General features: G+C 49.0%; 1 protein-coding gene across 6 annotated transcripts in view; it reads right to left on the bottom strand.

Moving 5' to 3' along the window:
• The window catches only part of Ppm1f (protein phosphatase, Mg2+/Mn2+ dependent 1F), a 32,000-nt gene extending 20,032 nt beyond the window's left edge, over window positions 1-11,968 (bottom strand). For 2 of the 6 annotated variants that reach the window (XM_048343379.1, XM_048343380.1), the window contains exons 1-2: window positions 11,346-11,579; window positions 4,388-4,663 (exon numbers count right to left, since the gene is read on the bottom strand). In XM_048343379.1, the coding sequence (XP_048199336.1) occupies window positions 4,388-4,590 (203 nt within the window). In that variant the 5' untranslated portion in view covers window positions 4,591-4,663; window positions 11,346-11,579. Of the gene's footprint in view, window positions 1-4,387; window positions 4,664-11,345; window positions 11,580-11,817 lie in introns of those variants that run through there. The other 4 variants (XM_048343382.1, XM_048343383.1, XM_048343384.1 and 1 more) reach the window with 4 other exon arrangements.
• Window positions 11,969-15,330: the final 3,362 nt, after the last annotated feature.

Raw genomic sequence — 15,330 nt, 5'->3', positions numbered from 1 at the left:
ACCATTCACTAACTTGCCTGGGTTAGGGTGATGGGTTTTGAGGTTCTGTTGAGTTCAAGAGGTCTAGGGAGCTAGTGATCCGGCAGGAGATGGAGCTACGAATGAACGAGGGACTTGGCCCATGCAGGGAGCAGCTGGTGACGTGGAGAATGATCCAAAGGGATCATCAGATCACTGTCTTTGGGAACAATTTTGACAAAACTTGGGGACTGCTTTGAAGGTCAGAACGGAGATGAAGAATGGAGTAGGAAGAGGTGAGGTAGACTGGAAAGTCACTCCAGCCTGAAGGCAAGTGGAGGGGAAGAAATGCTAACCTTGTATCAGAGGCCTTTGGCAGACAGGGACCAAGAGGAGGGAGGAGGGTAGAAGGAGGGGGGGGCGAGGAGGAGGGAGGGAGGAGGGAGGAGGGAGGAGGGAGGAGGGAGGAGGGAGGAGGAGGAGGAGGAGGAGGAGGAGGAGGAGGAGGAGGAGGAGGAGGAGGAGGAGGAGGAGGAGGAGGAGGAGGGCGGCTGGGAGGATGGCCTGAGGCTGTGAGAAGTGTACCTTTCTGGGCCTGGCCTGCCCCCACCCATGGGCTCCATTCTTTGGAGACCCCACTGAAATTCCACTACCACAGATGCTCTCTCTGGCTTTTCTGGGCAGAATGGAGCAGGTCCCCCTTTAGCCCCTACAGACTCTAGGGAACCCTATAACCCTGAGTCTGTGGGGTGGGGTGGCTCAAAGGCTGTGTGCTGTGATTTTGCTCCCAATTGCCTGTAACTGAGGGTGAAGGGCATGTCTGGGGACAGCTGGGCGATTCATTGCAGGGATGATATTCTGGTTTTAACCAGAGGATAAGAACCTTCCAGTAGCCTGGCGGATGGGTCATTCCTGTGGGGGCTGGGTGTATGAAGGCTCTGCAGATGGTGTTTGGAATCTACTTGGATGAACTAATACTTAAAATGAGAGTGATTTAAGGCAAACAACCACCCTGGAAAGGGTGTGGCTCAGCTGTAGAGCGCCTGCACAGCATGCATAGGGCCATAGATTTGATTCCTCCCACCCCCACTCTCCCCTCCCCCTGAAAAAAGTAGGTAAACAAGCCAAGACATGAGAAATGAGTTCCTCCATTCTGACATTTCCTGCCAACCACTGGGTTTTCCCTTTCCACACAGTAAGAAGGGCCCTGTTCTCCTTGGCCCTGTGAGCTCATGCTTCAGCTTCCTGCCTACTCCCTCCTTGCTGCAGTTGCTAGTGGGGGCAGGGACACAGCTTCCGGCCATATGGACCCAGACAATGCTTGGCCTTGGGCCAACAGCATCCTTTTCCTGGACACCACATCCAAGGGCCCACCCCGTGGCTACACTGTGGCGGCCCTGAGTCCTGGGTCACAGCACCACGAAGGCCAGCCAGAAAAGTTCCAGGGAATGGCCTCGGTACCCAAGTAATACCAGCCACCTGGGGCATAGGAGTTTAGCAGGAGAGATGAAAACTCATTTAAATAACGGCTTTGTAAAGTCCACAGCTGCTGCAGGAACTAAACATATGACCATGAAACTGCTATCAATAACAGGGGAGACAGGACCTCACATGAGCTGAGACCAGAGCTTTCAAGGCCCAACTTCTGTAGGGTCTCAGAACCCCACTTAAGATCTGAAAAAGAGCCTGTGGTCTAGTTTACAGAAAGCCCTTTATACCCGAGAGCCTCAAGTGGGGTTGTGGGGACAGAAAAGAGTGTGAAGGTCTGTGAGGCACCAATGAGCAGAGGTATGTGTGTCTGCAATGTGTGTGTGCATGTGTGGGTAACCCAGGGACAGTGGCACATAAGGTTCACTTCACACCCCTGGGGATGAGTGCACTTAGGAATGAACACCTATGTCTGCATGAAGAGAGACAATAACTTAAATCTTGCATGATGACTAAAAATAAACTTTTTTTTTTCCTTTTTGTAAGTCCTTTTCTTTTTGTAAGTCTGCTTCTGGTTTTCTGGTGGTTGACTGAAGACAGGAGTCTAAAGGACTGGGTTGGCTTTGAACTACGATCCTCAAATCTCAGCCTTCTGTGTAGCTAGGATTATAAAAATAGACTTTAGCTGGGCACTGGTGGCTAATGCCTGTAATCCTAGCTACGTAGGGGGCTGAGATCTGAGAATCTCAGTTCAAAACCAGCTTGAGCAGCAAAGTCTGTGAGACTCTTATCTCCAATTAACCGTGAGAAAATTGGAAATGGGTGCTGTGGCCCAAAGTGGTAGAGTGCTAGCCTTGAGTAAGAACAGCTCAGAGACAGGCCCTAGGCCCTGAGTTCAAGCCCTATGACCACAAAAAAGTAAGACTTTAAATACACACTTCAAGTTTGTTAAGAAGGGTACATAGGAGAGGAGGGGGGATGGGACTTCAGAACTAAGGAAGCTTTGGCTCCTCCCTCATCACTAACCACTAACATTCGTTTCAAACAAATTCAGCTCCTCCCTCATTCTATCCAAACTCTGCTGCCTGAGATTCTGCATCTCTGTCCCTAAGCCCTACCCCCAGCTCAGCCCTTCCCTACTGCTGTCAGCCACTGAAGATGCCTTCTCATAACTTTTTCTCATGACACTGTTGTAAAGCAACCCCAGCCCCTTCTACTCTGGCACCTTCAAAAGTCTCCTTTTTGTGCCCAGAGACTTAGGAACTGAAGACTCATCCTACAGCCCCTTCAAGGCCCTATCAAAGTAGCATCCCTTTCTTGTACTTGTGCCCTGGCTGCCATGTCCTCTGAATACCTGGGATCCAGCCTGATTATTATTATTTGTACTCAGGGCCTGTGTGCTATCCCTTAGTGTGAGGCACCAGTACCCAGCTCGTCTGATTTTTGGGCTCAGGCCATGTTTCCTTGTCATCCCAATAGGCAGATACCATCTATTCTTCCTCCTTCTCTGGTAGTCCTCAGGGGCTTAGCTTTCTTCCCAGTTACTTCTGAGTCCCTTAAGACAATGTTGCTCCTCCTCCTCATTCCATGGAAGGTCCAGTGGCCGCTGTTCCTGGCCAGAACTGCTTCCACTCACCTGTTCCCAGGTGTTCTATCTGTCCTTGAGAAGGAACTATTCAGAGGCCGTTCCCTTACCACCTGTACCTAGTGGCACTAATCCTGAAAGGCCAGTTCTGTGTGTCCCCAGGGACCAATAGGCTTCATTCCACTTGTCTCTAAAATCAAACAACACTCTTTGCACATGCCCCATACCCAGCGCACATGGTCATGGAACACTGCTTGTTTTTTGTGTGTCAGTCTTGGAACTTGAACTCGGGGCCTTGGTGATGTTCCTGAGGGGTTTTTTGTTTTGTTTTGTTTCTGTATTTCTTAAGATGAATACTCTACTGGAGGCACTGCTCTAATTCCAGCTTTTTTGGTAGTTGATTAAAGAGTCTCACTGACTTTCCTGCCAGGGCTGGCTTCAAATTGCAACCCTCAGATCTCAGCCTCCTGAGCAGCTAGGATTACAGGTGCAAACCACCAGTACCTGGCTATAACTGTAGCTTTTTTTTTTTTGTTTTTGGTCAGTTGTGGGGCTTGAACTCTGGGCCTGGGTGCCGTCCCGGAGCTCTTCAGCTCAAGGCTAGAACTGCTCTACCACTTGAGCCACAGTGCCACTTCCTATTTTCTGGTGGTGAATAGGAGTTAAGAGTCTCACGGACTTTCCTGCTTTAGGCTAGCTTTGAATGGAGATCCTTAGATCTCAGCTTCCTGAGTAGTGAGGATTACAGGTATGAGCCACCAGCACTTGGCTAATCTGTACCTTTTAAGGCAAGAAAGAAACTTGCCTCATTCTGTTCCATCCTACCATGGGTGCAAATCATCCATTGTTCCAGGGTACCCATGGTGTCTGTGCTACCTGGCTCATTAGTCACTTAGCAGCCGTCTTAGTTACCAGATGGAACATCTTAATATCCCAGCACTCAAAGAAACTGGATTTTACTTGGTAATGGTCCCAAACCATGAGTAGTAGTGATACCAGCAATTCAGATAATGCTGAAGAGAAGCTATAAAGTACTTGAAGTGAGGAGACAAATGCTTTTGACTTAGTAAGGAAAAAGAAACAAAGTCCTGTGCTAAAGTTGCTAAGATTTACCGTAAGAAGAAAATCTGGGCAATTATGAAAGAGGAGAAATCCATGTGAGTTCTGTTTTTGCACTTCAAATTGCAAGAGTTAGAGTTACAGTGTGTGGTAAGTGCTTAGCTAAGAGGGAAAGGTATTAAATGATAGGGTTTGGTACTATTCACAATTTCAGGGCCTTCACTGGGGCTCTGCAATGTGGAGAGGGTGAACAACTATATACTGCTGACACGGGGTCAAAGTCAGCACGTGGCAGACACATCACTCCCTGCTCCTCACCCCGTCCAGTCATTCCTGTCTGGTACGGCACAAGCCTACCTGCTGACCAGAAAGGTCATTGCCAGCTCAACCAGTTCCCCCTCCACCTCTTCTTGGCTCAGCGTTGTCCCCGGTATCTTCCATGGCAAAGGGCTCTCTGGGCTCAGCGGGGCTGTGAAGTCTTGGAGGAGTGCATCCAGGAAGCCTGTGATCTCTGTGCCACAGGCCATTGGGCTGTTGTTCTCTGGAGCTCCAGAAGCCATGCCCAAAGCATCCCGGGGAGGGAGTGGGGTGCTGTCGCGCGTGGACTGAAGTGGTCTCCAATCAGTCTTAACTCTGGGGAAGAGACACACTAGAGTCAGCAGCGTCACAGGGTAACAAGGGCCCAACAATGTGGAATATATGTGTCCTGCTTTGTTTCCTCCACCTGCAAGCAGAGTGCAACAGACACAGTATTGAGCCCCGGGCCTCTAGCCCAAGGAGCACAAGGGAAGTGGAGTCAGTATCCTCACATGGATCCAAATGGGGACATGTGGCTACTCAGAAGCAGCCGCGAGGATTATGCCAGCATCAGAGGTCACATGAACATCTCAGAGCAATGTCAGAAAGAAGGCTTTCCAGTGGCACATGGTTGGTGTGGCCAGAAGGGCAAAAAAGAATACCAGACGGAGTCCTCAAAGGGCTCAACATAATCCTAGGGTGCCAGCAGCCAGAAGGGCTCCAGGGTGAGGACGTGGTACCATCAGGTTTATGTGCTTAGAGAAGGGACTTGTGCTAGCCTGCAGAGATAGTGTGGAGGAACAGCTAAGGAGGAGGGACAGGGTAATTAGGGAGACAGACCAAAGTGAGAGCAAGAAGGGTCTGCCTGAGGGCTAGGCAGGAGAAAAGCAGGTTTACCTAGGCTGAAAGGCACAACTGGGATGCTGCGCAGTCTGCTCAGTCAGAGCCCTCTTAACAGGAGTGGGTCATGAATTCAGGATGGCCTCTTAATCCCTGGCTGGAGGAGAGGCACTAGGGACGGCCCAAGGCTTCTGATCCACTGGGGAGTGCAGGCTCTAATCTTTTCCTTCCCAAATCCTGAGGAATACTGAGGGCTTGGTAGCTCCAAGGCTGTGTGTGGCCCAGGCGCCACACACGTGAGACCTGAGGCTGGGAAATGAGGCAGCCTCTCACTTGAGGCCTAAGGATGGAGAAGGGGACCCAGGAGGGATCTGCAGTCTGAACTTATCATTATCCCACAATGCTCCTCTCACATCCAAGAGAGAACCATCAGTGCCCAAGAGCCTTGGCTGCCCATGGCTCACTCTGACTTCCTCTCCAAGGTGGGACTCCACCTCTTCTTTCTTGCTCAGACCCACTCAGCCCTCTCCACGCTCACAGCCCAGCTTTTGCAGATAAGTCCTGTCCTCTAGTCTGTCACCTCATTGGACACCTGGGGTCCCACCTAGACTCCTTGCCTCTTATTCACACTCCTCCAGCACTAGAGTGTCTCCCATCCAGTACTGGGAATTAAAATCAGAGTCTTGTACATGTTAGGTAAGTACTCAACAAATGAACCACACTCCTAGCTCCTTCCATCTTCCTTCTGTGGCCATATGTGATCTGCTCTACCTTCCCCATTTGGATCTTCCTGATGTGGCAGCCTGGCTTTTCCAGGCCTTGCTTAACACCACGTACAGCTTGGCACCGCACCTCCCTGTGAGCATGCATTCAGCACAGGACCTATTTTCTCCTGTCCCTTCTAGGTAGGTGCACCCTAGGATTGGTGCTACAGATAGTCCTCTCCAGCCCTCCCATGGCTATGGCTCTGAGGGCTCTACTTCATATCCAGGCTCTGAAACTTGGCTCGGGAAAGAGAATTGTGTTTACGACTAGAGGAAACAGAAGGGGATGCTTTAAGATGACAAAATAGTGAGGGCCACCACAAGTTCTAGGTGGTAGAATCTGGGGAGAAGCTTTTTAGCTCATCTTCTTCCCTAAGCCCAGCCTCTAAGTGGTAGAATCCAGGCAAGAATATTCCAGAAACATCAGTCTTAGAATCCCTACAGACACTGCCTCTAAACTGATGGCAAAGACCTGAAACTGAAGGATTGAGTTGAAAGCAAGAAGAGATAAAGGAAGTTAACTGCTCAAAGAACACTACCCTTACTAATGATTATTAACCTAGAACAAATGTGGAAGCATAAGGATCACACACACACACACACGCACGCACGCACGCACAGAACTAGATGGATGGGAGAGTCTCAATGCCAATCAGTGCAAAATTGGGGTTGCAAAGGGTAAGGAGTAGCTGGGCACTGATAGCTTATGCCTATAATCCTATTCAAGAGGCTAAAAGAGCTGAGGATCTCAATGAAGCCAGCATGGGCAGAAAAGTCCACCAAACTCTTATCTCCAATTAATCACCAAAAAGTCAGAAGTGGAGCTAGCTCAAGTGGTAGAGTGCCAGCCCTAAGTGAAAAAGCAAAGTGAGCGCTTGAAAAAAAAAGGTGGTGGTAAATTAAACACACACACACACACACACACACACACACACACACACACACACACCCCTCTCTCCTCAGAGACAGGAATCAGAAGTTTTAGGCAGCGACATTTGAAGAACTAGAGATACTCTTCTTTTGCTGACAGTTATGAGGCTTGATTTAAAATTCATTGTCAACGTTCTCATTTACTTTCAAGTAAATGCTATGTAGCCTTCATTACAAATGCAAGCAGGCAAACAGATAAAGAGTACTAAGCAAAGAAGGAAAAATCAGGCTGGGAGAAGAGTATTCTAAATACAGGTAAAACTTTGTAAAATGGAGAAATGACAGCAGGCAAGGAGCCCTGGGGGTGGAGGTTGAGTACCGTCAGCAGAGTGGCTGGCAGGGCCTCAGGGCCTGCATAGCCCAGCAGAGCTGTAAGCAGAATGGCTAGACCCATCAGAAGACAACAAGATGGTGGGAATTTCCCAGCAAGCTTAGCATCTTCAAGTGGAGGAAGAGGCCTAGACTCCCTGTCTGCTATGAAGAGCTCTGGTTTGCTGGTGCATTTGAGAGAAATGTAAATAAGGAATGGGGTGCTTTCCCTCAAGCAACTACCAGTGTTTGGACTACGCTTAGCTCCCATGCAATTAAAAGACCTAGAGATATCGAAACCTCTTGCTGAGATAAACTCAGAGAAATTTATGATTAGGTCCAAATGAAAAGATGGCACATTCACACCTCCAAAGGTACACAGAGAGCCCCAGTTGGGGAAACCTTGGACTACAGCAAGAAAGCTCACCTTCAAGTACAGAAGTCAAGCCCTTTCATCTTTGACCACAGTGGCTGGTGACTTGTTTGCTGGGCATTTTGCAACACTGGTACCTCTTCCTCATCTCCACCCCTGGGGTGTTTCCTGTGCCTACAGTCCCTCCCTGCAGTCTGCAGCCCCCCTGCCCCCCACCTCCACCCCATACTGTAGCAACACAGTTTGCACAGGCTGGAAGCCCATCGTGTGCCTGGCCACCTGTTTTCTCTGTGTGCCCTATGCCCACTGCCCTGAGCCCAGGACCTGGTCTGGGTCCCAGTGGCGATCTGTATTGTGCATACAGAGAGGAGTCCGGACAGGTGAGGCTGCACAATGAGACATGACAATCAACGTACATCTGCAATGCTCTGCCTGCATGGCTCACTCTCAGGGTCTGCACCAACTGCCTACTTTTGCTAGACAGGTAGAGAGCTCAAAACCACTTTGCTTGCTGGGACTACTCCAATAAGCTCCTGAATCTGCTGTGGGCCTTATGGATGGGAGCAGGGCAATCCTGGCCCTGGGTAGCCCACAACCTAGACAGAGGTGGGAGGGAAATTCCTAAGTGGAGACAGTGTGGGACAGGCAAGGGATAGTGACAGGTTTCAGAATTCTTTTGGGATTACTTAAGCAGTCTCCAGAAGGAGGAGGTGGCCAATCAGAAGGTAGCATATGGATAAGGGCGTTTAGGGTGAAGGCAGAGCTGGGGAAAAACTAAGAGGCGCTGGACTGGTGTAGAGTTGTTGACTTGGTGCTGAGTGAAGGGCTGAGTGGGGAGGGATGTGTGCAAGTCACCAAGAACCTGGAGGGAGGAAGCAATGACGTCACTGGGCTCTGAACCCCCCCTTCTACTCCCGGCTTCAGGGCTGCCTGCTTTGACCTGTCAGGCCAAGCATGACCCTCAACTGATTTCTGCTGGCTTCGGGAATGAGGTCTCTGAAGTACAATCAGCTGGCCACAGCAGTGGTGATATTAAGGGTACTTCTAGCTTTTAGGGTCCCGGGGGGGTCATCAATGCTCTTCCCAATGTCACCCTTCTAACCTTCTAACAACTATCCTGTGATTCTTTCCACTTCACAGATGCATCTGTGGTGTCAAGGCAAAGTGACCTGCCCAAAGTTCCTGGGTGGGGCTCACACTGGGGAATTGGTCCCTGCCGGCACAGCTTTTCTGATTCCTTCCCGTCTCCGATCCACCCCTCATGGGTCACCGAGCCTGGGCTTGGCTCTTTGATTACCAGGACAGGCTCCTACCTCTTTGTTCTGAACAAACTGTGGTAATTCTGAAGTCTCCTTGCTCCTCTGATTTTTTGCCACCCACCAAAATCTTTGGTTGTATAAAGCTCTGTTGCCATCTTCTCAACCTTTAGGGGTTCAACATGCTGTTTTCCCCAGCTGTATAACCCTTTTCCTGGTATTTGTCATAATAGATATTCTTTTCCTTTTAAAATCTGGAGCATCTATTTTCTTTCAGTTTACTGGCTTGGATCTACAAATTCAACTGCCATTACAACTGCATTATTTTTTCTAGCTGTTACAGATAAAATACTTGTTGAGTCTTGTTTAATTTCAGAATCCAGGTAATGACAGAGTAGTAATGGTGTGTGTGTGTGTGTGTGTGTGTGTGTGTGTGTGTGTGTGTGTGTGTGTTAGTCTGGGGCTTGAACTTGGGTCCTTGGTGTTGGCCCTTAGTTTTTCTGTTCAAGGACGGCACTCTATCACTTGAGCCACAGCTCCACTTCTGTCTTTCGTTGTTTAATTGGAGATAAAGTCTCAAGGATTTTCTTGCCTGGGCTGGCTTTGAACTGATCCTTAAATATCAGCCTCCTAAGTAGCTAGGATTACAGGCATGAGCCACTGGTGCCTGACAAAACAGGAATATTTATAAGAGGAAATTGCATGACTATTGTTATGAAAGTACTGAACTGTTACTTTTTTTTTTTTTTTTTGCTAGTCTTGGGGCTTGGACTCAGAGCCTGAGCACTATCTGTGGCTTCTTTTTGCTCAAGGCTAGCACTCTACCACTTGAGCCACAGCACCACTTCCTGCTTTTTCTGTATATGTGGTGCTGAGGAATGGAACCCTGAACTGTTACTTTTTCCCCCCTAAGCCAGCCAGCACTCTACCATTTAAGCCATACTCTTAGCCCCATGTTAAATTTTCAATTAACCAATGGAGAATCTTCTTTATAATATTTATTGGAAATATTTTGGTATCCTTCCAGATATTAACAAGGTATTTTCCTTATGCTTATTTCATTATATATTGTGGTAAAACATAACCTAAAATTTACCACTTTAGCCATTTTTGGGGGGTTCTGGAGATTAAACCCATGGCCTCATGTATGCTAAGCACATGCTGTACCCCTAACTCACACATGTGTAACCCCTAACCATATTTAACATACAGTTCCATATTACTTACTTAACATACATATCCATCTTACTGTACAAATATTTTTCCTTTTTTTTTTCTTTTGCCAGTCCTGGGGCTTGAACTCAGGGCCTGGGCTCTGTCCCTGAGCCTCTCTTTGCTCAAGGCTAGCACTGTACCACTTGAGCCACAGCACCACTTTCTGAGTAGTTTATTGGAGACAAGAGTCTCACAGACTTTCCTGCTTGGGCTGGCTTTGAACCATAATCCACAGATCTCAGCCTCCTGAGTAGCTAGGATTACGGACATAAACCACTGACACCTGGCTCAAACACTTTTCAAGGCTGGACTCTGATGGATCACATTCTCCCTATGATCACAGTGCCCACCCTGGTGGCCTTTGTGTTCAGCAAGTGGCAAGTGTGGTGACAGAATGAAAGTCAAGCGACCATCATATGCTGCGATAGGCAACTTGATAATGGACACATCCGAAGAAGAAAGTAAAACACACTACCTAGCATGGCTGAGTAGCGCAGACAGGCCTTAAAGACAGGGTTGGCAATAAGTAACATCTCAAAGGAATTCTCCAAGTGAACTTGTGTGGGAGGTTTTAAAAGTGGTATTCACAGCTGGGCCTGTAACCCTAGCCACTTAAGAGGCTGAGATCTGTGGATTCTGGTTTAAAGCTGGACGGGAAAGTCTGCAAGACTATCTTCAATTCATCACCAAAAAGCTGGAAGTGGAGCTGTAGTTCAAGTGGTAGTGTGACAGCCTTGAGTGGAAAAAGCTGAAGGACACAGTGCCGGCCCTTAGTTGAAGCCCCAGTGCTGGCACACACATGCACACCCACACAAAATCCTTATGATATTTATTTTGGCTTATCTCTTGAAACTATGTTGGCATTCATACTGTCAGGTCACACTGCAAATGAAGGAACGGACTCCAGGAGGGGAAGCTCTCCACTAAAGCTCACACAGGTGGGGAATGGAAAAGTGGGGCTTGATCAGATTCCCAGTGACTTTGTCACTCGCACCTCTGGGTTGTGAAATCTGACCGTGAGAGAGAGATGGACAGAAAAGCCAGCAATAAACAAGCGAAGACCTGAGAGCTTGCCGGTGCCACATTCCATTCCCCAGGTGGGTGCAGAGTTTGGCAGAGAGAACTTGTCCCTGGGAAACGTCACAAGGACATATGTCACTCAGGGGACCTCTGGGCAGAAAGCCTTTGGCTTGCACAAACAAAACAGGTTAAGGGGCTTGTCTGAGATCACACTGCAGTGGGAGCCCAAGGTCTCCACACTTGAGGCACCATCTAACACAATTTAGCTGAAGACGCTGCGGCCCAAGCACTGCTTTCACTTAAACACTCACCTTCAGAAGTCTTGGGGAGCCCTGGTAATATTGGGTAGTAGCGGTCCCAGGAGGTGCTTGCACTGGTGGGGTAGGAGGAAGGGCAGTGGGCCTGGCCACGTGTTCCTGGGGATGGGGTAGGCAGGATCCTTGAAAAATGGGGTGTGTCACCCCCTGATACCCCAGTCTGTCTCACCAGCTCTGGGTTCCTACCTGGGCCTTTCAGCTCGACCAAACCCTGGCTGGTCAACAGATTCCTCCCTCCCCCCACCCAGTTCCACTCCTGGGCTCGTCAGCCCCGATTCTCGGGCTCCCCAAGCCCCCAGATGCTGCCCTTGCTCTTTAGTCCTCTTTCCACATCACTTTCCCCTAAGGCATCCGAGCCTCGTCGGGGCCTTCCTCCCTCCTCAGCCCCCCCCCCCCCCATTCTGTCTTTCAGTTTCCTCAGCTCCATTTCACCCCTGTGCACCTTGGAGCCTCTACCTCTGTGCACCTGACCTCCGCTCCAGCCCGGTCAGCACCCACGTCTCGCTCCCGGCCGGGCTTTCCCCACTCCCAGCTCCCCACGGGCCTCACCTGCCGCCCCGCCGCGCTCCGCGCTCCGCGCCCCGCAAACTGCTCCCCGCCGGCCCCGCCCACTTCCCGTCCGGGGCTGCCGCGGCTGCTGCGCAGGCGCAATTGCGTCTCTGGGCGGGCGGGGTGGGGGTGGTGGGGGTGGTGTTTCAGGCCTCTGCTGCCCACTGGCGGCCGAGCGGCTCTTTGATTCCAGGCGGACACCTGCGCCCCAGCCGCTGGCAATTTGCTTCACCTCTGGCATGGGAGGCTAGGTGGCTGAAAGCCATCCTTACCTGAGATCCTTACCAACGCACCCGCGCCGTCCCCATGCGCTAAGTGACAGTGAAGGGATACAAACCCTGACTTCCTAAGGTTGGCTTATCCAACAGCGGCGGGAGACGCAGAGCCCAGGGTACTGCTACTTTGCATCAAAATTGTTCTATTGAAATAACGCAGCTTTATCATCTCCCGGAGATCATCCGAAGTTCCCAGGGTCAAAATGGACCACGAGGTGCTGGGAATGTGGCTTAGTGGTAGAGGTTCGATTCCTCAGTACCACACGTACAGAAAAAGCCGGAAGTGGTGCTGTGGCTCAAGTGGTAGAGTGCTAGCCTTGAGCAAAAGAAACTCAGGGACGGTGCCCAGGCCCTGAGTTCAAACCCCAGGACTGGGAAAAAAAAAAAAAAAAAAAAAGGACCATGACCTCTGCGTGTCAACAGGTTTGTCCTTTATGGGCCTCCTAAGGGAGAATCCACTCCCTTGTCTTTTCTGGCTGTTGAGACTGTCTGCTTTCTTTGGCTTGCTGTCCTTTCCTTTGTCTTTTTTGCCAGCAAAGATCAGTCTAGCCCTTGTCTCCCTGAGTCCCTCTTCTGATTCCCTCTGCTAATTCTAAAAACTTGGTGATGAGGTTGGCCCAGTCAGATAACCCAGGGAAACCTCCCCCCCCCCCCCCCCCCCCCGACGCTTTTGGTGCCTGTTTGAATTTAGGGCCTGAAGAACACTGTCCTTGAGTTTTTGCACTCAAGGCAAGTGATTTACCAATTGAGCCACAGTCCATTTCTGACTATTTTTTTTGTGTGTGTGTGGTTAATTGGAGATAAGAAAGAGCCTTCTGGACTTTCCTGCCTCAATTTGAACCTCAATCCTCAGATCTCAGCCTCCTGAGTAGCTAGGATTACAGGTGTGAATTATTGTTGCCAGGCCTTTTTTTTTTTTAACATTGTTTAATCTGGTTTTAATTAAACTGAACAGGGTAAATGGGTTTCATCATGACATTTTAATACACATTACTCTTTCTTATCCTTTTTCCTCCCCCCCCCCCTTTAAAAAAATTTGTTGATCATGGGGCTTGAACTCAGGGTCTGGGTGCTGTCCCTGAGCTTTTGTGTTCAAGGCTAGTGCTCTACCACTTGAGCCACAGTGCCACTGCCAGTTTTCTGGTGGTTAAATGGAGATGAGTCTCACAGACTTTCTAGCTTGTTGCATAATTATCTTTTCTGAATAGTGTTGCAACAAGCGTGGGTATGCAGATATCTCTATTGTATTCCTTCAGCTATATACCCGAGTGGTCCAAGAAGGTCATATAGTAGTTCTGTTTTTAATTTTTTGAGGAACCTCCATGCTGATTTTCATAGTGGCTAGAGTAACTTAACTTCCTACTAGCAGTTTGAATAAAAATTATTTTCTTTCTGCATCTTGGTATTTACTTGTTTTCTTTGTGCCAGTCCTGGGGCTTGAACTCAGGGTCTGGGCACTGTCCTTGAGCTTTTTAGCTCAAGACATGCTCTATGGTGCTCTACCATTTGAGCTACACCACTACTTCCAGCTTTTTGATAATAAATTGGAGTTAAGAATCCCACAGACTTTCCTGCCTGGGCCAGCTTTGAACTGTCATCCTCAGATCTTAGCCTCCTGAGTAGGTAGCATTACATGCATGAGCCACAAATGCCTGGATTGTTTTCTTGATGAATATTCTGACTGGGGGCGAGATGGAATCTCAAGGGTTTTGATTTGCATTTCCCTGCTGGCTAAGGATGTTGATGTTTAAAAAATGTACAATTGGCCATTTGCACCTCTTAATTTGAAGTGTCAGTTTCTTTGCCTGTTTATTGGTTGGATTGTTATTGTGTTTGCTTGTATTTCTTCTGGATATTAGATTGGGGATGCAATACTGGGGTTTGAACTCATGGCTGGTGTTCTACCACTTGAACCACACTTCTACTTCTGGCTTCTTACTGGTTGACTGGAGATAGTCCCTTGGACTTGTCTTCACCTGGCTAACTTTGAACCTCAGTCCTCTGATCTTAGCATCCCTAGCTATGATTATAGGCATATACCACCAACACCTAGCCTAAATCATAAATCATTTTTTAATGGTGATCAAGCCCTCAAAAGCTTATGTGTCTCTGTTCATATCTGACTTTCATATCTATACACTAGTCTGTTTGCTTTCCAGGAACTAAGGACTCCATGATTCTTTATTGCCTGGTGGGCTTCATTGAAGCCAGGAAACCCGGGAACTGGGAAGCCACTGATTTAAAGGAAACTACTTGGGAGAGAAGTTAGAAGTGGGGTCCTGGGCTCACTTCTTCCTAGATTTCTGTCAAAGTTGTGGGCCGAGCAAGGCTTGAGGCTACTTCCTTAGTTTAGCAGAGCCTGATTTCTTTAATGAAAGACAATTGAAACCAACCTGTCATAGGTTGGCTGCCAGACATGGAGCCAGAGTCTCTCAAAGTGGCGGAGCCATTTACATCAAAATGGCTGTGGGGTGAAGTTTGAGAGCCATAGCCTAGGCTAGGTGATATGTGGCAGGCCTTCCTAAAAGTGTAGTGCCAGTGAAAGCTGACAGATCTTCCTCAGCGGGGCCTTACTAGATTCTTGAGGACGGATTCCCTTGGAGCTGTTGAGCTGGAGGTGATGGAAAAGTCAGGAGTCAGGAACTTGCTCTTGGCCAGGCTCTAGGCCAAGGATGTGCTTTAGAGATTACTTGTGTGCTGTGGCTTGTCAACGCCTGTCTGCACTCCATGTCTCAGCTCTGACTCTGCCTTTCACTTGTGTGAAAGTAATCTCAGTATCACCCACCCCAATCAGCCACCGAGTTCACACTTCTTCGCTTCCCTAGTAAGGTTGTCTCGGTGGGCAGAGGCAGGGTGTATCAGGGCATTCAGCCCTGGCTCTTCCTCCTACCTGTTCTCCCAGCCTTCAGATACACTGCTCCAGAAGCCTGCTCTAGGCTTCTGCAGTGGCCCCAGGAGGACTTCAGCTAAATCTGCAGGAGGAACAGTCTCTTTCATCTCTCCACACCCACTGAACATCACTGAACTCAGCATAGACACAGGAACCAACCTATCATTCTTGGGCTTTCAGAGCGTCAGTACTGCCTGAGACCTCATGAAGTTTTGGATACCCCTCACTCCTGAGTCCTGGCTACTCTGTGCACCTGGCATTGCTA

The sequence above is a fragment of the Perognathus longimembris genome, chromosome 3 (genome assembly GCF_023159225.1).
Source record: "Perognathus longimembris pacificus isolate PPM17 chromosome 3, ASM2315922v1, whole genome shotgun sequence".
Taxonomy (NCBI): Eukaryota; Metazoa; Chordata; class Mammalia; order Rodentia; family Heteromyidae; genus Perognathus; species Perognathus longimembris.
This window is presented reverse-complemented; position numbering and strand designations above follow the sequence as displayed.